This window comes from Rhineura floridana, chromosome 11 (genome assembly GCF_030035675.1).
Source record: "Rhineura floridana isolate rRhiFlo1 chromosome 11, rRhiFlo1.hap2, whole genome shotgun sequence".
In the NCBI taxonomy this organism is placed as follows: domain Eukaryota; kingdom Metazoa; phylum Chordata; class Lepidosauria; order Squamata; family Rhineuridae; genus Rhineura; species Rhineura floridana.
The window spans coordinates 43,126,074-43,148,545 of record NC_084490.1 but is presented as its reverse complement, the minus strand read 5'-3'; the positions used below and the strand labels follow the sequence as shown (position 1 = coordinate 43,148,545).

At 44.3% G+C, this 22,472-nt stretch overlaps 1 protein-coding gene across 7 annotated transcripts in view; it reads right to left on the bottom strand.

The window, feature by feature from the left end:
• Nucleotides 1–11,760: 11,760 nt before the first annotated feature.
• Nucleotides 11,761–22,472, bottom strand: part of LOC133366814 (syncytin-2-like) — a 37,085-nt gene continuing 26,373 nt past the window's right edge. For 4 of the 7 annotated variants that reach the window (XM_061590321.1, XM_061590320.1, XM_061590322.1 and 1 more), the window contains 2 exons: nt 20,798–20,962; nt 11,761–15,096 (listed from right to left, as the gene is read on the bottom strand). In XM_061590321.1, coding sequence (XP_061446305.1) covers nt 12,339–14,087 — 1,749 coding nt within the window. In that variant the 5' untranslated portion in view covers nt 14,088–15,096; nt 20,798–20,962 and the 3' untranslated portion in view covers nt 11,761–12,338. The remainder of the gene's footprint in view (nt 15,097–20,797; nt 20,963–22,472) is intronic. The other 3 variants (XM_061590326.1, XM_061590324.1, XM_061590325.1) reach the window with 1 other exon arrangement.

Below are 22,472 nucleotides of genomic sequence, written 5' to 3'. Positions count from 1 at the left end.
GGATTGGCCCCTGATTTTATGAGCATGCAATTCCATTTCAAGGTCATTTCTCTAGAAAGTAGCAGTGAGACTGGGTAGTGGTGGTGACACAAAAGCAATAATCTTCATCCTAGTATTCTTTCCATCCTTTGGAGAGGCTGTTTTCACTGGTTGGTTTTTTAATTTTTATGCACAGGATCTTCCCCAATTTTAAGAGCAGGGTTCTGCAGTACGTTTGCATCCAGGTAACCAATGCAAATGTTAATGCAACCCTATTCCAAAGTAAGATTTCTCCCGTCCACCCCTCAGTAAAACCTAGGGAATACAAGAAAGCCCTCTGAAAAAAAATATTGTCTCCTTAAAAATCCAATTACCTTGGTCTAGAGTCCCCATTACTTAGCATTATCTACCCATCATGTTTCAAACACTCACCCTACACACAGAGGGTAGATTTTCCCCCCTTCCTCCTGGTTCTGTCTACCAGAAATAGGTTAGATATTTCTCCCAGGTCTCTCATTTTACTTCCACTTTCCTGGGTTGCTGAAAACTGCCAATGGCCCATCTGTGTGTGTGGACATGTCAGACCTGTCATGTCTCATGTGTCGTAATAAATTAGAGCTGTGTCCAAGTCCACATGGCCATACCTGTCGGTCATATCCACTTCCCCTATCAATCCCTCATTCCACAGGGATTAAGAAAGGGGGTTATTATCTATTCAAACTTGTCATCTACTGAACATCACGTATGATCCTTACTCCTCCTCAGTATCTTCGAGATTCCTCTTTGAGATTGTTCAGCAGAGGTTACTTATAACCCTATACACCAAGAGCAGCCAATGTGGTGTCTTTCAGAAGTTGATGGACTGCAACTCCTATCAGCCCCAGCCAGCATGGCCAATGATCATGGGTGATGTAGTCCAATAACATCCAGAGGCACCACATTAGCTCCCCCTGCTCTATACACCTACCTGGGAGGGCTACAGGTTCCTTATCCCTGACCTGTCCAGATAGTCAATATTGCTGAGTCCAGTTGAAGTTGCAGCCAGATATATTATGCATTCTGTTTAGCATTCTTTACTTTTTAAAAGATAACAGCTTCCTTCTTTGTTTGTTTATTAACAGCAACAGCCTGAAAAATAGTTCCATGGCTGGTGAGGATTGCTTCAGAGCAATCTGCAGTAGAAGGGATAATGCTTGTCCTTACCAAAACCATCTGCACGCAACGGTGGAGGCAGCAGGTAGCTCAATAAGCATTTTGTAAGCACACAGTTGCTGGCTGGCTAGCAGCCTCCAGGCTGTGTATGGGCTGCTGATGTCAATGGGAGTGGCTAACTAATCAGCAATCACGTGGAGCCTTACCAATAAGGGTGTGCTTCCCCCTTGACTCTGTCCATAACAGCAGCTTGTGATGCCAGCTAGCAAAACTAGACTATCACGGTTTCTTAACACCCTCTGTTTCAGAAGCCAGGGCAGGGAAAGCTACTGCAGAAAAATGAAAACAGCATATGGCAGAAAGAGATGTGCCTTTGTAATAGTAGAGGGGTAGAGGGCAGGCCCATACACAGAGAACAGGGGGATCACACAAGAGTTTCCCTGTTTGCATTGGTGAAATGTTGGGAGGTGCATGCGCCAGCAAATGGCTGACTGGAGCAGGTGGGAAAAATGTGAAAAGGCCAGATCTCTTCTGAGGCCTTAAACAACTGGAAAGCCTCTGCTAAATTGTAACCAAGGTCACCTGTGGCTGGTACTTGAATGAAGGAGGGAACCTGAAAGTGTAATGGGCGATGACCTCGGATATTGTCTATTGTATGGGGGAATGAGACTTTTGGGATGTTGCTTTTAACCCAGAGAGGGCTTGGGAGATACTTTCAGGCTGGTGGAGGGTGAAGGTGTGGCCCAGAGGGAAAGGGACTGTCATGCACACCCTGGACGATTCCTCCTCAGAGGAGGACCTGGAGCCCCCAGAAACCAAGAGCACCCAGGAGCAGCCTATGCTAACACTGGCAGGGAAGACTGCCAGGGTTCTCACCCAGCAGATGGAGAACTCCATCTCTGAATGAGAAACAGAACTACCCCCAAGTCCCTGGGAGTGACAGTGCCTCAAGAGATAGGCCAGGACCCTCACGCTCAAGAGAAACACCCATTGACAGAAAAGGACTCTTCATGAGTAGGGCCCTCCTCATGAGGCAGACTTCTTCCAGAAGACTCTAAGGAGCTACAGTTGAGCCCTGGTCGGGGTTCTGGCAGCTCCTGCTTAAAAGCCTCAACATCAGGGTGAGAGAGCTGCTGGAACATGTCTGCCTTGCTAAAGGACTCCTTGCCCTTCTTCTGCTGAACCCCGTTGTGTGAGGAGGTTGTGGATTGTCTTTGGACTAGGGATGGAAAGATCTGTCAGTTTCGGTTCTCTCACTTTCTCATTTTTCCATTCTTAAATTCAGTTCACATTACTGCAGCAAAATAAATGTGTGATTAAAAAAAAATCCTTATGAAAATTTTTCAGCATTTTAGTGCGAATTTCTCCTAATAAACAATGTTTTTGTAGGCAGTTTTGATTAATGTATGCATTTCTGCAAGCAATTTCTTGTCATATAATGCATTTTTGTATGTTATTTTCACTCCTATATTCATTCCTATGCACTTTCTCCTAACACATGCAGTTTTGTAAATAGTGTTTGGTTGGCGAACTGCATTGCAAAATCCGAATAAGTGCAAATTTCAAAGGATGGATGTGTTTCTGAGCTCTTACTGTTTCGGAAAGTGCCAAATTGATAGATTTGGCTTGAAATGTGAACTGAATCAAATTCCTCACCCATCCCTGCTTTGGACCCCACTTTTCCCTTTGCCTGGACTGTTGCTATCAGGTTGCCCAGACCTAGAACAACTCATAAACCCTGCTGTAACACTCATTCTGCGTTGCCTGAAAGAGGACAGGGACACTGGTATGTTTGTGCATCATGCAGAGAAAGTGTTGACATTTTGGGGTGTATTGCTTGATAAAGTGCTTTCTGTCTTCTTGGGGATTAGGTGCACTTATTTTGGAAGAAGCCCCGTTGAATCCAGTGAGACTTACTTCCAGGTAAAGACAGATAGGACCACGCTGCATATGTCCACCAGTATGATGAGTATGGGTGGGTATGGGCAATGTTTGAGCTGATGGGGATGCTGCACATGCAGATTCCCCCTCTTGCTTGTGGGTGGAGTCAACATCAATCCTCAGAGAGCCAGAAGGGAACTTATGATGTAGCATTCATCCTGATGCCACTTCCATAAGCAAAAGGGGGAGGAGGAGAAAGAATAAAAAAGTAAATAAGCAATGCAGGGCATGTGAGAATGACAAAGAAATTTCATCCATATGCGTTACATCACACAATAGGGGTCAAAATAAAATTTCCACCCATTTGAATTACAATACGCAATATGGAAAAAGGAGTAAGTAGTTGAAACAAGGGATTGGGGATATTAAAAACCAAGCGATAGAAATTATTGATCAGTAAGGTATTAGAGATCTATCCCCTTCACAAGGAGGAATGCACTGAAGGGGTGGGGAGGCACCAATCATGTTCTTTGGTTGCAACAAATCTAATAAAGATAAACCATTTTTCATAGAAAGTATCATTTTTTGTGCGGTCTCTTCATTGGCCTTTACTGCATTTATACTCGCTCTGCCATTAAGTGGGGATGGAGGCTTGAAGAAACCTGAGGAGGATGAAGATCTTTCTGGCCACTTATTTTTACGTGCACTGGCACCAAAGTCAGCCTCCCAAAGGCAAGTCAGCTAATGGGGGAACCGGCTGGCCATACCTTTTCCTCATTTTTTCTTCTCATCATCACTGAGCTGTCTTCTCTCAGTCTTTCAGTGCCTCTCCCATTCCCTTAACATATAAAGCGGAGGGGGGGGAGGAACCTGCGGCCTTCCAGCTGCTGTTGGACTCCAACTCCCATCACCCCCAGGCAGGTGGCCAGCCTGGGGCCACAGATTCCCCACCCCTGGTCAGGTTTGATGAGAGTTGTAGTCCAGCAACTTCTGGAGGGCCACAGGCTTCCAGCATCCCTGAGTGAAAGCAACCAGAGGTGGCCAAGGTTCTTGCCAGTGGCTGTGCCATGTGGGACCCCCAGAGAGCCAGACTCAGGAGCATCTCCAGTTTGCTTCTCTTGTGCCTGTGGTCTGAGAATGGGGCCCTGACAAAGCTGTGTCACAATGCATGGGATAAAACAGGGTGGAGGAATCTTTTTCAGCTAAAGGGCCACATTTCCTCATGGACAATCTTCTGGGGCCACATGCTGGGGGGAGGGGTCAGAGGCAAAAATGCACAGAACAATGGCTGTGACTCTTGCTGGTGTACAGTAAGTTATGTTCCAGCCATGCGAAACTTAGAGATTTCTCAACATTATTATCATGTATTAATTTAGATACCATTTACATCCCCAAAATGGTGCATACACACCTCTCCATCCAGGCAAAAAAAGAGCCATTGTCACAGTTAGGCACTCAGGGAGAGAGCAGAGCAGAGCCAGTGAGGGGTGTGACCCAGGGATAGATTGTGGCAGAGATAGAGAGGCCAAGGTCCAGTCAGAGAAGTCCAGAGGGCCACATTTGGCCCCCAGGGTCTGAAATTCCTCACCTGTGGGATAAAACCTTAAAAACAGATAACCAAAAGATGAATCAAATTGCCAAGGTGACCAGCTCTGAGATGGAAGGTTTTTCCATGGAGACACTGCAAGGCAAGACCCTCAGTTCAGTTGTACAAAAGTAATAGGCCCAAGGTCTGGATGGCTAAGAAATGGGAAGAGAAAGATCCTGATCCACAGCAAACCTGAGAGCAAGGGATTGCAACCTAACTGAGCCCATATGGTGTGCTGGTTAGAGGGTTGGACTAGGACCTGGAAAGCCAGGGTTCAGATCCTCACTCAGCCATGGAGCTCATTGGGTGACCAAGGGTCAGTCGCTGTCTGTTCGCCTAACCTACCTCACAGGGTTGTTGTGAGGATAAAATGGGGTGGGGGAGAGAAGCATGTATGCCACCTTGAGGGGCTTGGAGGAAAGGTAGGATAGAAGTAAATAAATAATAAACTCCACCAGCGACAGCCACCCATTGTCAATAGGTGGTTGTCTCATGGGGCTGGAAGTGTTGTCTGCAAACTCAGTGGCACCTCTTTAGTTGAGGTTGCTGGGTTTTGTTTTTTGTTGGAAGTCAGCAAGATAATTAAATATTTAGAGTTTCAGTTAATTTGAAAATAGCTGGGAAAGCACTCAGCCATCAGATGAGGGATATTAAGGCCCTCTGTTCCATCATCAGAAATGTCATAGGATTGTAATAAGGAGGTAATATGATAAACTTTAGTACAAACACTTAATTGCTTGGGAGAAAATTGTAAGGGCTCATATACCATGGTGGAGGATGCTTTCCAAACCCCGACGTGAGACTCCAGAGGGGGACAATGAAAATACAAACCAACTGGCCTGCCCTCCCTCCCTCCCTCCCTCCCTTCCTTCCTTCCTTCCTTAATAGTCAGGAGGCTGTTCCTTGTTCCTTCGAGCTTAAAATTCCTTTCCTACCAAGCTGGATCTGGCTAGAATCATTCACACCTTTCTAACTCCTTGACTTGTGTAAAGTGCTTTGTGAGGGCTGCCTTTGAAGGACATTCAGAGGAGGCAAGTGGTACAGGATAGAGCACCTCATCTCTCAGCATGGGGGGTGCATTATGTTGAGACTGTGGTGGCATGTGAGGTGCTCTCTGATCAGTGCTTTCTTCCCAAAGAGCGGGGGGGGGGCTGCTTACCAAGGTGCCCTCTAGTGGAGCTTCCTCCTACCTTGATGGGCTTGAGCATTGCTCTTAAATGACTGCTGGGTGGTTGGAAGCCATTTCCCCCCCCCCCCAATAATGCATTGGGGTACTGTAGAAAATGAAAATGGCAGTACCCAGCTGCCCAGAGCTTTTTGAAAAGGGGGACTCAGGGTAGGTGTCTGACAGGGAGCCTGCCTAAGACAGCGGCCTGGGATATGTGATACATTGACAGTTAATAAAATAACATTGCATAGGCTTGTATCCAACTAAGTTCCACCCAGAGTTAGGGATGGGGAGAAATTCGATTCCGTTTGCATTTAAAGCCAAATATAACATAAAAAAATGCATTTATATGGTGAAAATGGCTTGCAAAAAGGGGTACATTATTCAAAACTCCATACAAAAATGTGTTTATTGGAAGAAACTCGCAGTAAAATGTGAAGAATTTTCATGAGGATTTTTTAAAATTGCAAATTGCTTCAGAAATGTGGTGAACCAAATTGAATATTTGAAGAATGAGAAACTGAGATAAGTGAAAATGGCAGATAATTCAATTCCTACTGAGAGTAGATCCACTGAAATTAATGGACCTAAGGTAGTTGTGCCTGTTAATTTGAATAGGTCCACTTTGAGTATGATTAGCAGCAGATACAACCAATAATGTCATGCTTTCTCTTCAGTGTTAAATAATGAAGCCTGTTTTTCTGATGGAGATGAAAAGCCAGATATCACCCCTTGCTCAGAGGCTTAGTGGGAGCTGCCAGCCAGTGGGCCAGAAAGTAGCACTGTTGCAGTTTCTCACTGGTCCTGTGCCTGAGAAAAATCAAAGACTGTAATATTAGACTGCAGCAGCTGGCAGTTTTGGGATTTTGGGTTGTTTTTTGGGGGGGGGTTGCAACACATGTCTGAACAGGAGCAATCTACCTGAGCAGTGTGAACTTTGAATTTCAGCATCAATAAAGGGCCATGAAAAAATCTTTACTTTCCCCAAGGTTAGTTCCAAGGGAAGTGGTGGAGGGCTTAGAAATTGCTAAGCACCTGACTCTTTCAGAAAATGCCTTCTCATATTTGAGCCCTCTGTTTTAAAATTTGTCCACAACGCTCTACTCCAAACACCATCATTCCAGGAGCTGAGATCAGCACTAACATAAAGCAGCGTCTTTTTGGTTGTGGCCCTGAAGTTGTGAAATATACTTCCATGACAAGTTCCACCCATTTGTGTTCTTCCTTGGTCTGGTTTTGGCTATATTAAAACATTTTAACTCTGCTCAGTATGTGTGATTTAACTGAAAATGTGTTTTTTTCTGTTGCTTTTTAAAAATGATTTTGTTTTAACTGATTGATTCTGGGAGCTATCCAAACCCAAGATCCACTGGGATGGGCAGAGCTTGGAACAGGCAGATCTCTGGCTGAGCCTGGTCTCACCTGCGTCTCAGCCAGCTGAAGTACTGGCTCAGCTGAAGATACGCTGGTGTAAGTCCTCCATCCCAGCTCAGCTGAAGCTGACTGAGCTGAGGCTGTGCATTCTGCGGGAGTAGCAGGGGTGTGGTGGGGATGGGGCAAGGGGAGACTTACCCCTGTTCCAAACTCCTTTCAGCTTGGTCATATGGCCTATCATCTCACCGGACGTTACACGGGTTAAAAGGGTGATGTAAGTCAAACTCTGTTTTAAAGGGTTGTTTTCCCTCTGCCAGGCTCACATCAGCCAGCAGCAGCCCAGCTCCTGACTGGAGTTTGGAATAGGGGTAACTTACACTGGCATAGGTTCTGACAGCTTCCTATACTTTGGATTGCTTTGCCAAGCATTTTATCATTTTTAAATTATGTCTCTGTACAAAGTATACAAGCTATATACTGAAGAATTCCAAGGGTTAAAAAAAGATACCGTATATTGAATAGTTCATAGAGTAAGAAAAAGGAAGGGGAGAGAGAAAAGGAAAATATAAGTCATCAAATGTTCAATAATTTTATATGCATTACATTTTAAAATTCTTTTATTATATGCAGTGCCGGTTGGTGGCTTCATGTCAGTGGGGCAGTGGAAACCTCTCCAGGTTTTAGTCCGAATTTTCAAGGAGCTGTCAAGGTGCCGAAGCCTGAACTTCTCCTTGAAAGTTTGGACTAAAACCAAGAGTGGATTTCACTGCCCCACTGACAAAGAGCCATTAGCGGCCACTGCTCTTGTACAAATACCCCTTGTTTGTGTAAACAGGAGGGACAGAAATATGACAAATCAATAAACCACAGTCAAGGCCCTGTGGTGCCATCAGGACAGGGCTCTGGGGCAGAAGTCCAGGACCCCACTCAGCAGAATGACCCTGAAGGCTGCTAAATGCAGCAGAGCTGGCTTATCACATTTTGAAGTAGTTCACATTGCCATCTAAAGAGGGGAGAGGCCTTCAGATTATTAAGTCCAGAGATGCCCCCTTCACAACACCATTAAGAGTCTAAAACTACCTTAACTGCACCACTGGAAGCCCTGTCTCTTAAAATATGAAGGAGTTCAGAGAGATTACAATGATGCATATAATGTAAAAAAAGAAGCAGACACAGATGAATAAAAGACACAGCTGTGGTGGCTCAGCACATCTCCTTCCGTGTCCACCTCAGCACGCTCTCTTGTCAAAAGGAAAGGAAGTGGCTGCTTTATGGGATAGTCCTGAACAGCCATCTCTGAACTTCAGACTTAGGGTGCACCTGGGAACTGGATGCGGCCCCTTGACATCATAGGGCTGTGCCCCACATATGTTGCCCTGACCTGCTCACATTTACAGGCCCTCCTGTCTTCCTCCACATTTGCACATTTCCCCCCTCCCGCACCACAAAGCCCTTCTTAAGCTAAGGAGAGGGACCGGGAAAGGGAAATAAACCTGATTTAAGGGCAGGGAACCTCAAAAGGCCATTGACCCAAAGTGTAGGATGATGAATGAGCAGCAGGGTGACTGTGTCAATGAATCTTGCTATCCAGACACCAGCGGTTTCTGGGGGTGCCCCGGCAGCAGGAGGTGAGCACGCCAATCAACCCAGCTGTCCAAAGAAAGGATGGTGGCCTGTGATTTAACTATGCTTCGAGTTAACGAGTCCAGGGATGGGATTCCCATCCGCAAACAGGAATCTGAGCCATTTCCTGGCAGCCAGCCTGAGGAGAACTCGGGAGCAGGGCTTTCTGATTGATCCTAGCAATTTTGCAACAGCCTTGCAGTAACAGATGGGAAATCAGTTCGGGGCCAGCAAAACCTCTGCCTACACAGGTTGTTGGACAAGTAAAAGGTGTGGACTTAACCCTAAGTTATTGTTTTGAGTCTAGGTTTGAGGATGCATTTGACTCATACTGGGGCTTGAGTTGATCCCTACATTGGGGTCTGGAAGGAATTATCCCAAGCAGGATTGACTGGCCAATAACTGTGATGTTGCTCCCTCTCCTCCTGCATGACACATCTAGAGCAATTTGCTCTGAAAACACATCCCGTGGTGCACTTGGCTTCCTGCTTTTTGTGACTCAAGGTAGACTTGGACTGCATAGATATGCCTTTGGACGGATTGCTGGTTCTGGGTTTGGTTTGGATGGTGTTTGGGTGTTTTCCAGTTCTGTGATTTCTATCAGTCCACAATAGCAGCAAGAAGACTGGGAGAGGACTTTTGCTGTCTCTGTTTTGCTCATGACCAGTGTCAAGGTTGGCATAGTTGGGCACACTCTATCTAGGGATTCACTGACAAGAGCTCCACCTGGACCTGTTTCTTCTGCTCATCATGGCAACCTGCTTGTTCACCTGCCTCTTAATCTGGACCAGACTAAGGGTGGGGGATACATTAGTTCAATTTGCATTTTAATATGAACTGACCTAATATATACTTCCCAAAGCGAAATGGAGCTCTTTCAAAATTCACACTTTTCTGAATTTTGTGATGCAGTCCTTTAATCAAAAATGTGTACAAAGATCATCCTTGACCACTGGCTATGCTGACTGGGGCTGATGGGAGTTGGGGTCCAACCACATCTGGAGGGATATAGGTTCCTAACCCTTAGCCTATAAAGATCCCCCACAGAGCTGGCCCCACCATCAGGGAGAGTCAGGTGGGCCACCAAAGCAGTTACTTTGGGTGTCATGGGAAAGCAGTAAATTGTCAAGTTATGGGCAGAGCAATCCCATCTTTCAGGATAGGGAAGATCCACAGCACAGCCACTTCCACTTCCAGAGCATTGCTGGCTCATCCTCACCAAGGGAAAAGGGAGGGGTGTCTTTTTCCACCCCTTTTTCCATTTTTTTCTTTTAAAATTTCCCTCCAACTGGCTGTAATGGGAGGGAATTCAAGTACGCCAGCTCCAGCCTGTGTATTTTATAACCACTAGCCTGTTTGGAGGAATGTTGAAGGAATGAGGAGGCTTTGGATCCTGCAGAGTCACAGCTTCCTCCAACAGGCAGGGATGCAGTCATCTGGGGACACAGGGACCCTTACATTTTGGAGAACTAAGTCCCAGCAGGGTCCCTATGTCTCCAGCATATCAGCATGAAAGGGTAGCCACTGAGAAGAGTCTTCTAACATACTTCCTTGTTTCCTGCTGATTGGAGCTAATCAGAGTGAAGACTCTTCTCAGTAGCTAACACTCTCCCTTTCCATGCTTATTGGCTCCTAGGGATATCTGTTGTTGTGGGAGAAGGCATTAACAAGGATCTTATTCTTAACCCAGCAACAAAAAAGGGGGGGCATGGCTATGACTAACATGAAGGAACCCTGCACTTCTGAATTTGTCACTACACTACTGCTAACATGCCCCCAGAATGCCCAGCTCTTGGCTCCTAAACATGCAGAGAGCTGCCAGCAGGTCAGCCATGGTAGCAGAGCTTTTTGTCATCACGCCTCTCTGTGGACTTTCCTCTCTGCCTGTGCAGAGAAAGTTCTGCAGTATCTTATGGCCCTTCAGCTGTCCTCTCCAGGAGGTTAGGAATGCTCCTTTAAGTGATTATTATTTTGTTGCTACTGCCAGGGATGGAGAGAGACGCTTTTGGGTTTTTCTGTGTCAGAGGGTGCTATGCACCATTACTTGGAGGGGGAGTGCCAGTGGCTGCTTTGCCTCTGACAGCAAACTGTATTGGGCCTGCACTTAGGGATGGCTGCTAAAGCATGATTCCATGGGACCAGGGTCAACCCAGGGAAGGCCCTGCCTGGAGCCCCCAGCTGCCTCACCTCTTGAAAAGAGGGGACTCTAAGAAAGTACCTCCCTGAGGTGTGACCCCTAGCATATCAAAAATAAAGAAGTGTCCTTTGGCACCCTAAAAATCAAACAAGATATATGAGACCAAGGCTGTTGTACAGGTACTAGCCAGCATCTTAAATTGGTAATCCTGTGCACATTTCCCCATAGAGGTATTACAAGAAATTAGTTACGGCTGTCCACCTTAATTCTGTTTGCATACTTATCCCCAGGAGTGTAGACATACAGGGTCTCAGAGGGTCTTAGATCTTTTACTTTTTTGGGAGCATGATCCCAAAAGGGTCCCTATGTCTCCAACATCCTATGAGCCAATCAGCATGAAAGGGGAGTGTGCTAGTCACTGAGAAGAGTCTCCTAACATGCTTCCTTGTCCTCTCCTGCTGATTGGAGCCAGAGTGAAAGGAGGTGAGTCAGCCATTGAGAAGGCTCATCTCAGCAGCTAACACTTTCCTCTTTCATACTTACTGGCTCCTAGGGATATCTGTGGTAGTGGAAGAAGGTGTTAACAAGGATCTCATTCTCAACCCAGCAGCAAAAAAGGGGTGGGAGTGGCTGTGACTAACATGAAGGGACCCTGCATTTCTGAATTTGCTGCTATACTACTGCTTATCCCATCTGCTGCATGGGTATGGCAAGAGTTTGAGGGGGCTTGAAAGTGATGTGTACATTTTAGTCAGAGTGTTACAAACAATACGCCCCAGTCCCTTTTAGGGATTCTGGTAGCTTGGATCCGCTCCCAATACTCACCCAATAGAGCTTAAGAACGAACAAAACAAGATGGAGGATAGAGTATATTTATTTCTAACACGTGCACGTGGAGAAGGGCCAAGCCAGTTCTGACAGACTCTGCTGGGTTGGCCTTTTTATAAGCTTTATTTTACTAATTATGCATGCATCAATCTCATCATATCTACATCATAACTACATCATTAATCCATGCCCATTTCCTCCTGGTAACCATATTAGGAGATTGTTTTTCACACTTGTTATGTTCATATTGACCTTGTATCTCTGCAAGATAGTTTGCAACATAGTCTGGGCACAGGTGCATTTGCAACTAAAAGCCTGTGAGAACAACATAGTTATCTATTTTGCAGACACAGCTTTAAACAAACAATGATTCTTCAATTCAGCAAATTAGCATTTCTCCTTCCACACACACAAGTAAATTAACCACCAGCATTTTAGCACAAGCAAGGTGATTCCCAGTTCATTTCTACGATGAATTCAAAACAGGCCTAATATTTCTTTTTACTTTAACCATGCAAAGAAAGCTAATTAAACAAAATATGTTATTAATTCAGACAAGTAGAATTCAGTGTCACAATTCCCCCCTTAGAAGCTTTTTGATATTTATATCATATAGCTTCTTCATTCTGGATCACTTGTTGATACATAATTCTGCCATACATCTGCATACTACTTTTAGTTACTGCATTATCTATGATGCTGCGAATACCATTCATGATTACAGGCATTAGGCAAGGTAAAAGCATACATCCCATTAAAATCAAAAGAACCAATACAATCATTGTCTTCATTCCTCCAAACCAATTGAACCAACTTCCCCAGGCTCCAAGATTTATTCCTTTCCAAGTTTGCACTGGAACATAAGCAAGCTTTTTGATTTTATTAGCAATGTCTTTTACTATATTGCCGTTGTCATCAATTTTCACACAACATTCTGTCAAATTAAGGAGTCCGCAGACACCTCCTTCTTTGGCTAACAAATAATCCAAGGCCAGTCGGTTTTGAAGTATCGCTTCTCTCATTTGAGTTGATTGATCAGCAAGCAAGGTTAAAGCTTCAGCTGTTTGATTGGTTATTATCTCTATTACCGCCTGAAGTCTAATAAGGCGATTCAAAATATATATTGGGCCACGGTATCCCGCTGAACCATCTTGTGCCCATGAAGCAGGATCATAATGTTCAATGATCCTTTCTGGAGGCCAAGTGTCCCTCCAACCATTATCTTGGCCTTTTGTCAAAGAAAGATCAAGTGCCCTTTTCTTTCTTTCAGACTGTTCTTCATCAAACACTGGGACTAAAGGATTTAAGTTTCCACCTTTTATGGTATACATTGGCTGTATGATTCCAACATAACAAATGCCAGTCCAATTTAAGGGGAGGATTGCATAAGCTTTCTGATCACAAATCCAATAGTGTCCTTTCAGTGCAGGCATAGTAGTATTGTGTAAAATTGGAGACTTTTTATTATAAGGAATGTAGTATGTATCCTTTGCACCGAGAGGGCCTGTGACAATGCGGTATCCTTGTCCCAAAACAAAATTACACTTCCATAATTGGGATTCATTTCTGTATGTACATCTAGTATCATTATTAGTTTGGTTCCATACTGTCCAATAATTCTGAAATCCCATAATAACAGTTCCATTAAGGTGTTTCCATAGCCAACCTTGATCTTTTAAGATGGTAGGAATCGTTAGATTCCTTTCTTGGCAGTCACTCAATTGAACATCTGTGTAAGGATCTGAACATTTAGACCTGCATGAACTCCGATTACGTGCACCAGGAATGCATGAGCACCATGTTCCATTTTCGAGTTGGATGTGTGTATTATTCCATTGAGAAACAAATTTAGTACAGTTTGTAACTGGACAATTACCAATAGAACAATACTCTCGCCATCCCAACGTCCAATTACATTTACTGGCTCCAACATATTTGCCTCTTGAAATATTCTGTTGGAGACAATATTTGCCCAAACTTGATTTGTACAACTCCCATTCATGTGGCTCTGTCCAGGTGCTCAGATTAACATGTACTTCACTTTTATTACTTAAAAGCCAGTAGGGTGCAAGGGGAAATCCTATCCATGGCCATTTTAAAAATCCTTTTGGACTTCCACAAATCCAACAATTTGTGAGGTTAAACCCTTTGGCTACCTCCTGAGCGAGTTCAACAAACACATTTTCCCTTTTTTCCTTCTGGAATGAGCTCCTTTGACCTCTACATATTCCCGCTTCTTGAGTAGAAAAAGGAGTTGGGAGGCAGATATATACCACAAATAAAGAAGTGAAACACAAAATAGTACCAAGGATAGGCTTAAAGCCCAGAGAATTAATATCTGCTGAGTTTCTTCCCATTTTAACACGAGATACAACTTAGGCCACAAATCTAGTACACAAATCTAATACCACTGTTTGGAATTCTGTGATTCACCCAAGTCCGAACCACTGTATGCCACTGATATTGTCTATCAAGACGTGAACCAGTTAAAGGTGGTCGTTTCTGAATTACTACTACAGGAACTCAAAGATACCTTTGATAGTTCCTTTCATTTCTTGCAGCTATTATTGCAATTAATGGGGAAGGTGGAACACTTCCTCCCATTGACTTAAGGGCCTTGATCAAGGACGTAGCGACCTGCCCTTACACGCCACACTCATCGCCTGTGTGTGAGTTTTGTCTCTATAATGGGATGATAATAATACTGTCTAGGATCTTTTGGTATATCGGCAATCAATGGAACATGGGGCAAAATAACTTTTACTCTTGTACGTCCCCAAGTTTGATCAGATTCAAATCTCCAATCTACAGTGTATGCTTCCGGTGGCTTTGTTGGTGGAGACCCTCCCATTTACCACCTTAGGCGTCCAGTTCTGAGATTAATATCGGGTGGAAAAACAGAATTCAGAAAGGTTCGAGCAATGTTATATAGATGTTGTTTTCTGTATCTATAAATTGGATTACTATTATTGGAACTTTTCTCCAATCTCAGTCTTTCTGTTTCTTCAACTTGAGCTTCAAGTTGAAACCCGGTATGGTTTCCGATAACCACTTTTCTTCAGGCGTCTGATCCTTCGCCTCTCCAGGTGGGGAGTCCTTGGCTACTCCCTTCTCTGGTTCCTCAGTAATGACAGGCTCTGCTTTCTTTATCCTACTGGCATGGACCCACCGCTTATGGCCTACGAGCTTTACTGCCGATTCGGTAATCAAAATGATCTGCTCCGGGGGTCCCCACGTAGGCTGCAAAGGCTGTTGCTTCCACTTCCGAACTCGTACCCAATCTCCTGGTTGGTATTGGTGAATGGCCACATCCAAGGGTAACCTCTGAAACTCACGATTATGCCTGTGAATAGAAGACAAGACACCCTGCAAGGCAGTAACATATTCTAATAATTGTCTGTTTCCCAATTCCCCATTAATCTCTGTCTGGGGCCCAGGCTCAATGGGAGGTCTGCCAAACAGTGACTCAAAGGGAGTCAGTTTTGTTTTTCCCCTGGGAGTATTTCTCATAATAGTTAAAGCCAATGGCAATGTTGTTATCCAATTCAATTTAGTCTCTTGACAAAGCTTGGTCAATAAAGTCTTAACCGTCCGGTTAGCACGTTCGACTTGACCGGATGATTGTGGTCTCCACGGGGTATGGAGGTTCCACTTGAATCCCAAGGCCACACTTACAGCACAAATTATTTTACTCACAAAATGTGGGCCTTGGTCTGACTCAAATGTCTCTGGCATAGAATATCTTGGAAAAATTTCCTTCAACAGTATCTTCGCTACTGTAATTGCTGTTGCTGCTCGCATGGGAAAGTTCTCTATCCATCCTGTCAATTGATCTATTATAACTAGCAGGTACTTATACCCTGCACATCTTGGTAATTCTGCAAAGTCTATTTGTAATCGCTGGAAAGGATAGTAGGCCCATGGTCTTCCTCCCATCGCTGGTGGTGGCTTTGGGGCAGGATTAGTTGCTGCGCAAATAGTACATCCATATACTGCCCGCTTTGTTTCTTCATACAATCCTGGTGCAACTATTTGTCTAATTAAAAGATCCCCTAAAGCATTGCCTCCAAGATGAGTCTGTTTATGAGTCTCTAGTACAAGAGCTCGAAGCACTGCCTTTGGGACAAAAATTAATCCAGTAGGTAATTGCCACCAACCATTGGATAACTTCTGAGCCCCATACTTTATTGCAGCATCTTCTTCTTTCTTAGAATATTGAGGGATCAACTCTCTCCATGGGATCATGATGCTCATTAAATTCTTCTCCAACGGCTGTCCACTCAATGCTGCTTCCTTTGCTGCCTCATCCGCTTGATGATTCCCCTTTCGCCTAGCTGAATCTGATTCTTTTCCATGGGCTTTCACATGAATAACAGCTACCTTTTTTGGCAGTTGAACACATTCCAAAAATTCCTTTATCATCTGTTGATGCTCAATCCTGTGTCCATCACTTTTGATAAAGCCTCTTTCCTTCCACAACATAGCGAAGGCATGTGCAGTTTGGAATACATACTTAGAATCAGTGTATATATTTCCTTCTTGTTGATTCAATTCTTTCAGAGCCTCTATGGCTGCGGCCAATTCCGCCATCTGGGCTGAATAGGTAGGTGGCAATTTAACACTCTTTATAGGCTTCAGGTCCTCACACACAGCGCAGCCTGCATACCGCTGTCCATCTATTACCTTCGAACTTCCATCCACATATAAATGTCGTCCTGCTATTGGCTGATCAGTCAAATCTATCCGAGGTTTCAATGAACATTCTAATGTCTGGATACAATCATGTATTAGTTCTTCCGGTTGGGGCAGTAGTGTTGCTGGATTCAAAGTATTACAAGCTTTCAGATGTAAGCCTTGTCGTCCTAGCAGCTGTTGTTCATACTGGGTAAGCCTACTTGGGCTAAGGACCTTAGCTGCCTTTTCTCCCAGGATCCTTTTCAAATCATGAGGTCCTAATACTTCTACAGGAGCTCCCATCATGATCTTTTCAGCTTTCTTCAAAAGAATTCCTGTAGCTGCCACAATTCGCAAACATGCTGGCCATCCCCTTGCTACAGGATCCAGTTGAGACGAGTAGTAACCCACTGGTAGATGGTCAGGGCCCCACTGCTGTGTCAAAACTCCACTCGCAGTTCCCTTGTTTTCTGAAACATAAAGTCTATATGGTTTAAGCCCATCTGGTAAGGCTAAAGCTGGTGCTTTCTGCAAAGCTTGTTTGATATCTTCAAAAGCTTGGTGACATTCTTTAGTCCATTTCCAATCTATTTCCTTCTTCAATAACTCATACAAAGGAGTGGCATAGCTACTGTAGTTTGGTATCCACTGTCGGCAAAAGCCAGCCAAACCCAAGAACGATCGTAGCTCCCTAACATTTGTTGGTGGTGGTAAACCACAAATCGCTGTCCGCCTTTCAGTTGATAACATTCGTCCCTCCTGTGATAGTTGGTATCCTAGGTACGCTACTTGCTTCTGGTTCCATTGTACCTTATCCTTGGACACTCGATATCCACAGGCATACAAATGATTCAATAAACTCACAGCATCTTGTTCATTGCTCCTCTTATCTGGGCTACAGATCAAAAGATCATCCACATAGACTAGCAACACTGACTTTGGTTGTCTTTGATACCATGGTCCTAAATCTTTTTGTAAAGCCTTTGTAAATTCTGATGGGGAACTGATAAACCCTTGAGGCAACACAGACCAGGTTAGCTGACACTGTCGATGATCAACTGGATCTTCCCATTGGAATGCAAAAAGGTCTTGACTATCTTCATGAAGAGGTATTGAAAAGAATGAATCCTTTAAATCAATAACAGTAAACCGGGTAGTATCGCCAGGTACATGAGCCAACAGAGTATGTGGGTTTGGCACTACTGGAACATCTTCTAAAACTTTTTCATTGATAGTTCGCAAGTCTTGCACCATCCTATACTGTCCTGGGCGGCCTTCCTTGGGAACTCCAAATATGGGGGTATTATGAGGACTAGTAGTTTGATGTAACCATTGGTAATGGATAAAGTCCGTTACTAGTTCCTTCAAACTCAAGCGTACTTCTAGCTTCAAAGGAAATTGACGTACTGGAGTTGGGCCTACCCCAGGCTTCAATCTGACCTTTACTGGTTCAGCATTGACCGCATGAGCAGGATTATTCTTTCTGGCCCAAATATCAGGATGGATTTCCTCTGGAGGCTCCCACTGTTGCTTCTCTTTAACTTCTAGCTCCCCCCTTAAGGTCATTTGGAGAGCGCATTCTTGTTGCTTTGGTATCATTACTTCCAAGGTTTTTCCTTTAAATATGATTTGGGCTTGAAGTTTTGCTACAAGATCTCTTCCAAATATTGCAATAGGGCAATCATCCGAAACCAAAAACTGATGTGTAAAATATTGTTGCTTATCTTCTCTTCCTGGAAGGTGTACCTGGATGGGTTGGGACAAAGGGACTCGACAACGGTGTCCTTCTATTCCCATTACATCTTTGGTTTCTTTAGTGAGGGTCAAGGGTAGACGGGACATTGCTCGTGGAATCATAGAGAAGGCCGCTCCTGTATCTACTAGTCCTTGGATCGCCGAATTATTCAGGGTAAGGGACACATATGGTTCTTCCCGCGAGCCGCCCTCATATCCCGTCCATCTTCATTCTGATTCCTCCTGTTCCCCTTTGGCAGCCATCATCCGCTCATAGGGTGGATTCGGGCCTTCCCGTCCATTTTGGCGAGGTCTAGGTACCTCCTTATTTCTACAGTCTTTTGCCCAATGGCCTTTCTTCAAACACCTCGCACACTGGTCCTTCTCCAGTCTCCTCCGTGGCCCTCTTGGCTTATCCATTTGGTTTACACTAACTACTGCCGCAATCAAGTCGCACTGCTTTTCAAGCATGCTACATTGCTTCTTCATCAACTTTTCTCCTTCCTTCTTAGTCAATTCATCCCTATTCACATAAACCTTAAACGCGATGTCCATTATTTGTCCCAGTCTCATACCCATCACCCCTTCCACCTTCTGCAACGTCTTCCGAATGTCTGAAGAACTTTGGCCAATAAACAAGGAAATTAAAAGCCGTTGATTTTCATCCGCCTCTGGATTAAGAGTGGTAAATCTTCGCATGGCTGTGGTAAGGCGATTAAGAAAAGAAGAGGGAGTTTCCTCTTTCTCTTGATGGATTTCATATATCTTTGCCACATTCATTGGCTTAGGAATAGCATGCTTAAGTCCATGTAGAATCAATCTTTTGTATCTAGTAATCTCAGGGGCTCCTATTCCTGGAGTTTGAATCCATCTACGAGGTTCTTGTGTTGGTAAAACATGTACTGGGGCTAAACCAGGTGCATTACCTCCTTGTCTCTGCTCTTCCAATGCAAGAGCTATGGCCTGAGAAAGTACTAGTGACTTTTCTTCTGAACTAAGAAGGGTATTCATCAATGTCTGAATATCAGCCCAAGTAGGGTGGTGGCTAGCAAAAATAGTCTCCCATAGTTGGCAATGTTTATCTTGGTCTTCTCTCAGGCCTGGCGTCTGATTTTTCCAGTTATATAAATCAGAAGTGGTAAAGGGCACATGTACATAAGCAACTTGTCTCTGGCCATCCAACATCTCTCGCATTGGTGCCATAAGGTGAGAGGCATCGGCCAAAATATCTTCTGGTGCAAGACTATTTCTGCCTTCATCTCTTCTTATGGGAGTGGAGCTATATGTACGCCCGCTCCGCAAGGTATGTCCATCCATTCCTTGGTTCTCCCTCCTAACTTCCTCAATCATCTGGAGACGTGGGTCAATCATTTGGGGCGAGGCTCCTAAATTCTGGCTTTGTCGCACAGAATAAGCATAACGATCCAAAATATCATATTCTTGTCGTATTCGCCTTAAGGATTGACTTAAATCCTGGAACGTCACTGCAGTTCCAGACGAAGTTCCAGCAATAGGTGATTGACTTAAATCCTGTTCCATTGCTGTACTTCCAGAGGAAGGGGTTCCAAAACTGGCGGACTGGGTCTGCTGAACAATAGACTGTTGATACGTTGGGGGCTGTACTTGAACTGATGGCACAGCCTGAACTGACGATTCAGCCTGAGCCTGGGTAGGTGGCTCAATTTGGGCTGGTGGCAATTGGACCGCCTGTGGTGGCTGAATTCCCTGTGGTGGCACTAGTAATACTGGTGGTGCTGGCAAAGGAATGGCCGGAGGTGGGGCCGTAGGCGAAACCAGCCATTCTTCTTCTTCTGCCTGAAGAACTGGGGGTTTTATTTCCAATTTATTTCCCTTATTAATTTGGCATTGAGCCAAAGCCATTTCCAGCGCACACTCTGAAGGTGGGTCTAGGCAGATGATTCTCCACCCCCTAGCATACCACCACGATGTTAACTCATCTGGCAGCATGTCAAAAAGGGTGGCTTCCAACTGCCGAGCCCTTGTAATGTTAAACGTTCCTCCCAGTGGCCAATCAATACCCAGCTCCACCCATGCTTCATTACAAAACATTGACAACTGCTCTTCATTTGGGACCGGCCCTCCAGAAGAGACAACACTTTTCTTAAACTCAGAGAAATTTTGCAAAATACATTCAAGGGGGGTCATTTTCCAATCACCCTTTTTCTTTTGACTCTTTCGAGACCCTTTCTTAACTTTCCTCTGTTCTGTCCTTTCCATCTTGTCCTGTTTTGAAGCACCCTGCCCCATGTTCCCTGTCCAGTCCTATCTGCCCTTTGCAGATGATGTATGACTTTGGGGGGTAGCCTCTCTGTCTACCTGGGGGGATGTCTGAGACAAAACAACAGACAGATAACGTTCCGATGCACCCTTCCCCTCCCGTGTCCAAATGACACCCGGGTAGCCTCTCTGTCTGGGTAGCCTCTCTGTCTACCAGGGGAGATGCCTAAGACGGAACAACGGACAAATAACGTACAACACTCACTTCCCGGTTTTCGCGGCCCTTCTCCTCGCGGAGGTAGGGAAACGCGCTACTCACGGTCCTCACTCGCTTCAGGGTAAACCTCTGAGGATAAGCCCTGTCTCATGCACACACTTTCACACACCACTCTCTTCACACTTAAGCCCAATGAGCTCTTACCCCTTTCGAAGAGACGTTGGAACGTTGAAACCCCCTGCTCTTCTCCAATCCTCTCCAACCTTGTTTCGATTTAAAAGGGAGTCATCATGGCAATACCTCGTCGCCCCAATCCGCTCCCACAGGCTTGGGCAGGCTGAATATAGCCTGGAGCGCTCTTCCCAACCCCTGCAGGGACCACGTCCAAGGCAAAGAGGAATGCCAACAAAATGAGTCCCGGCGGAGTCGCCAAATTGTTACAAACAATACGCCCCAGTCCCTTTTAGGGATTCTGGTAGCTTGGATCCACTCCCAATACTCACCCAATAGAGCTTAAGAACGAACAAAACAAGATGGAGGATAGAGTATATTTATTTCTAACACGTGCACGTGGAGAAGGGCCAAGCCAGTTCTGACAGACTCTGCTGGGTTGGCCTTTTTATAAGCTTTATTTTACTAATTATGCATGCATCAATCTCATCATATCTACATCATAACTACATCATTAATCCATGCCCATTTCCTCCTGGTAACCATATTAGGAGATTGTTTTTCACACTTGTTATGTTCATATTGACCTTGTATCTCTGCAACATAGTTTGCAACATAGTCTGGGCACAGGTGCATTTGCAACTAAAAGCCTGTGAGAACAACATAGTTATCTATTTTGCAGACACAGCTTTAAACAAACAATGATTCTTCAATTCAGCAAATTAGCATTTCTCCTTCCACACACACAAGTAAATTAACCATCAGCATTTTAGCACAAGCAAGGTGATTCCCAGTTCATTTCTATGATGAATTCAAAACAGGCCTAATATTTCTTTTTACTTTAACCATGCAAAGAAAGCTAATTAAACAAAATATGTTATTAATTCAGACAAGTAGAATTCAGTGTCACAAGAGTACAGTTAGATACCTTTCTATTGCCTGTAAGATAGTTGTATTTGCTCCCATGGCTGCTAAACTCAAGGACTAATTTTGTTAACACTGAACTGTTACATAGTGCCTATCAGGGATGGGGGAGAAATTTGATTCCATTTGCATTTTAAGCCAAATCTATCAAATTCACACTTTCTGAAACAATCTGAGAACCGAAATACAGCCATCCTTCAAAATTTGCACTTATTTGAATTTTGTGATGCAATTTGCCAACCAAGCAATGTTTACAAAATTGCATGTATTAGGGAGTGTGCATAGAAATTGATATATGAGTGAAAATAACATACCAAAATGCACCGTGTGATGGGAAATTGCTTGAAAAAATGTGTACATAAATCGAAACTGCCTACGAAAATGTGTTTATTAGGAAAAATTCACACTAAAATGCTGGAGAATTTTCATGTGGCTTTTGAAAAAAAATGCACATTGTTGCAGAAATGTGGAGAACTGAATTTAAGATTGAAAAAAAATGAGAAACTGAGAGAACTGAAACTGATGGATTTTTCCCATCCTTAGTGCCTGCTTCTGAGTTCCTGTGGTGTCTGGGCTGTACCACTCCATATACCCTCTGTTAGGCAAACAATAAGGACAACAGTAGAGCAGTAAATGATATTCCAGAGTGGGGAGATAAGGCAATATGAGCAGAGATGACAAAGGTTACTATAGGCTGAAGAGTTCAGCACAGGGCTTTGGGTAAAAGCTGAACAGACCATTGGTCTTAACAGGACAAGGGCCAACACCAGACGGCAGCCAGGTC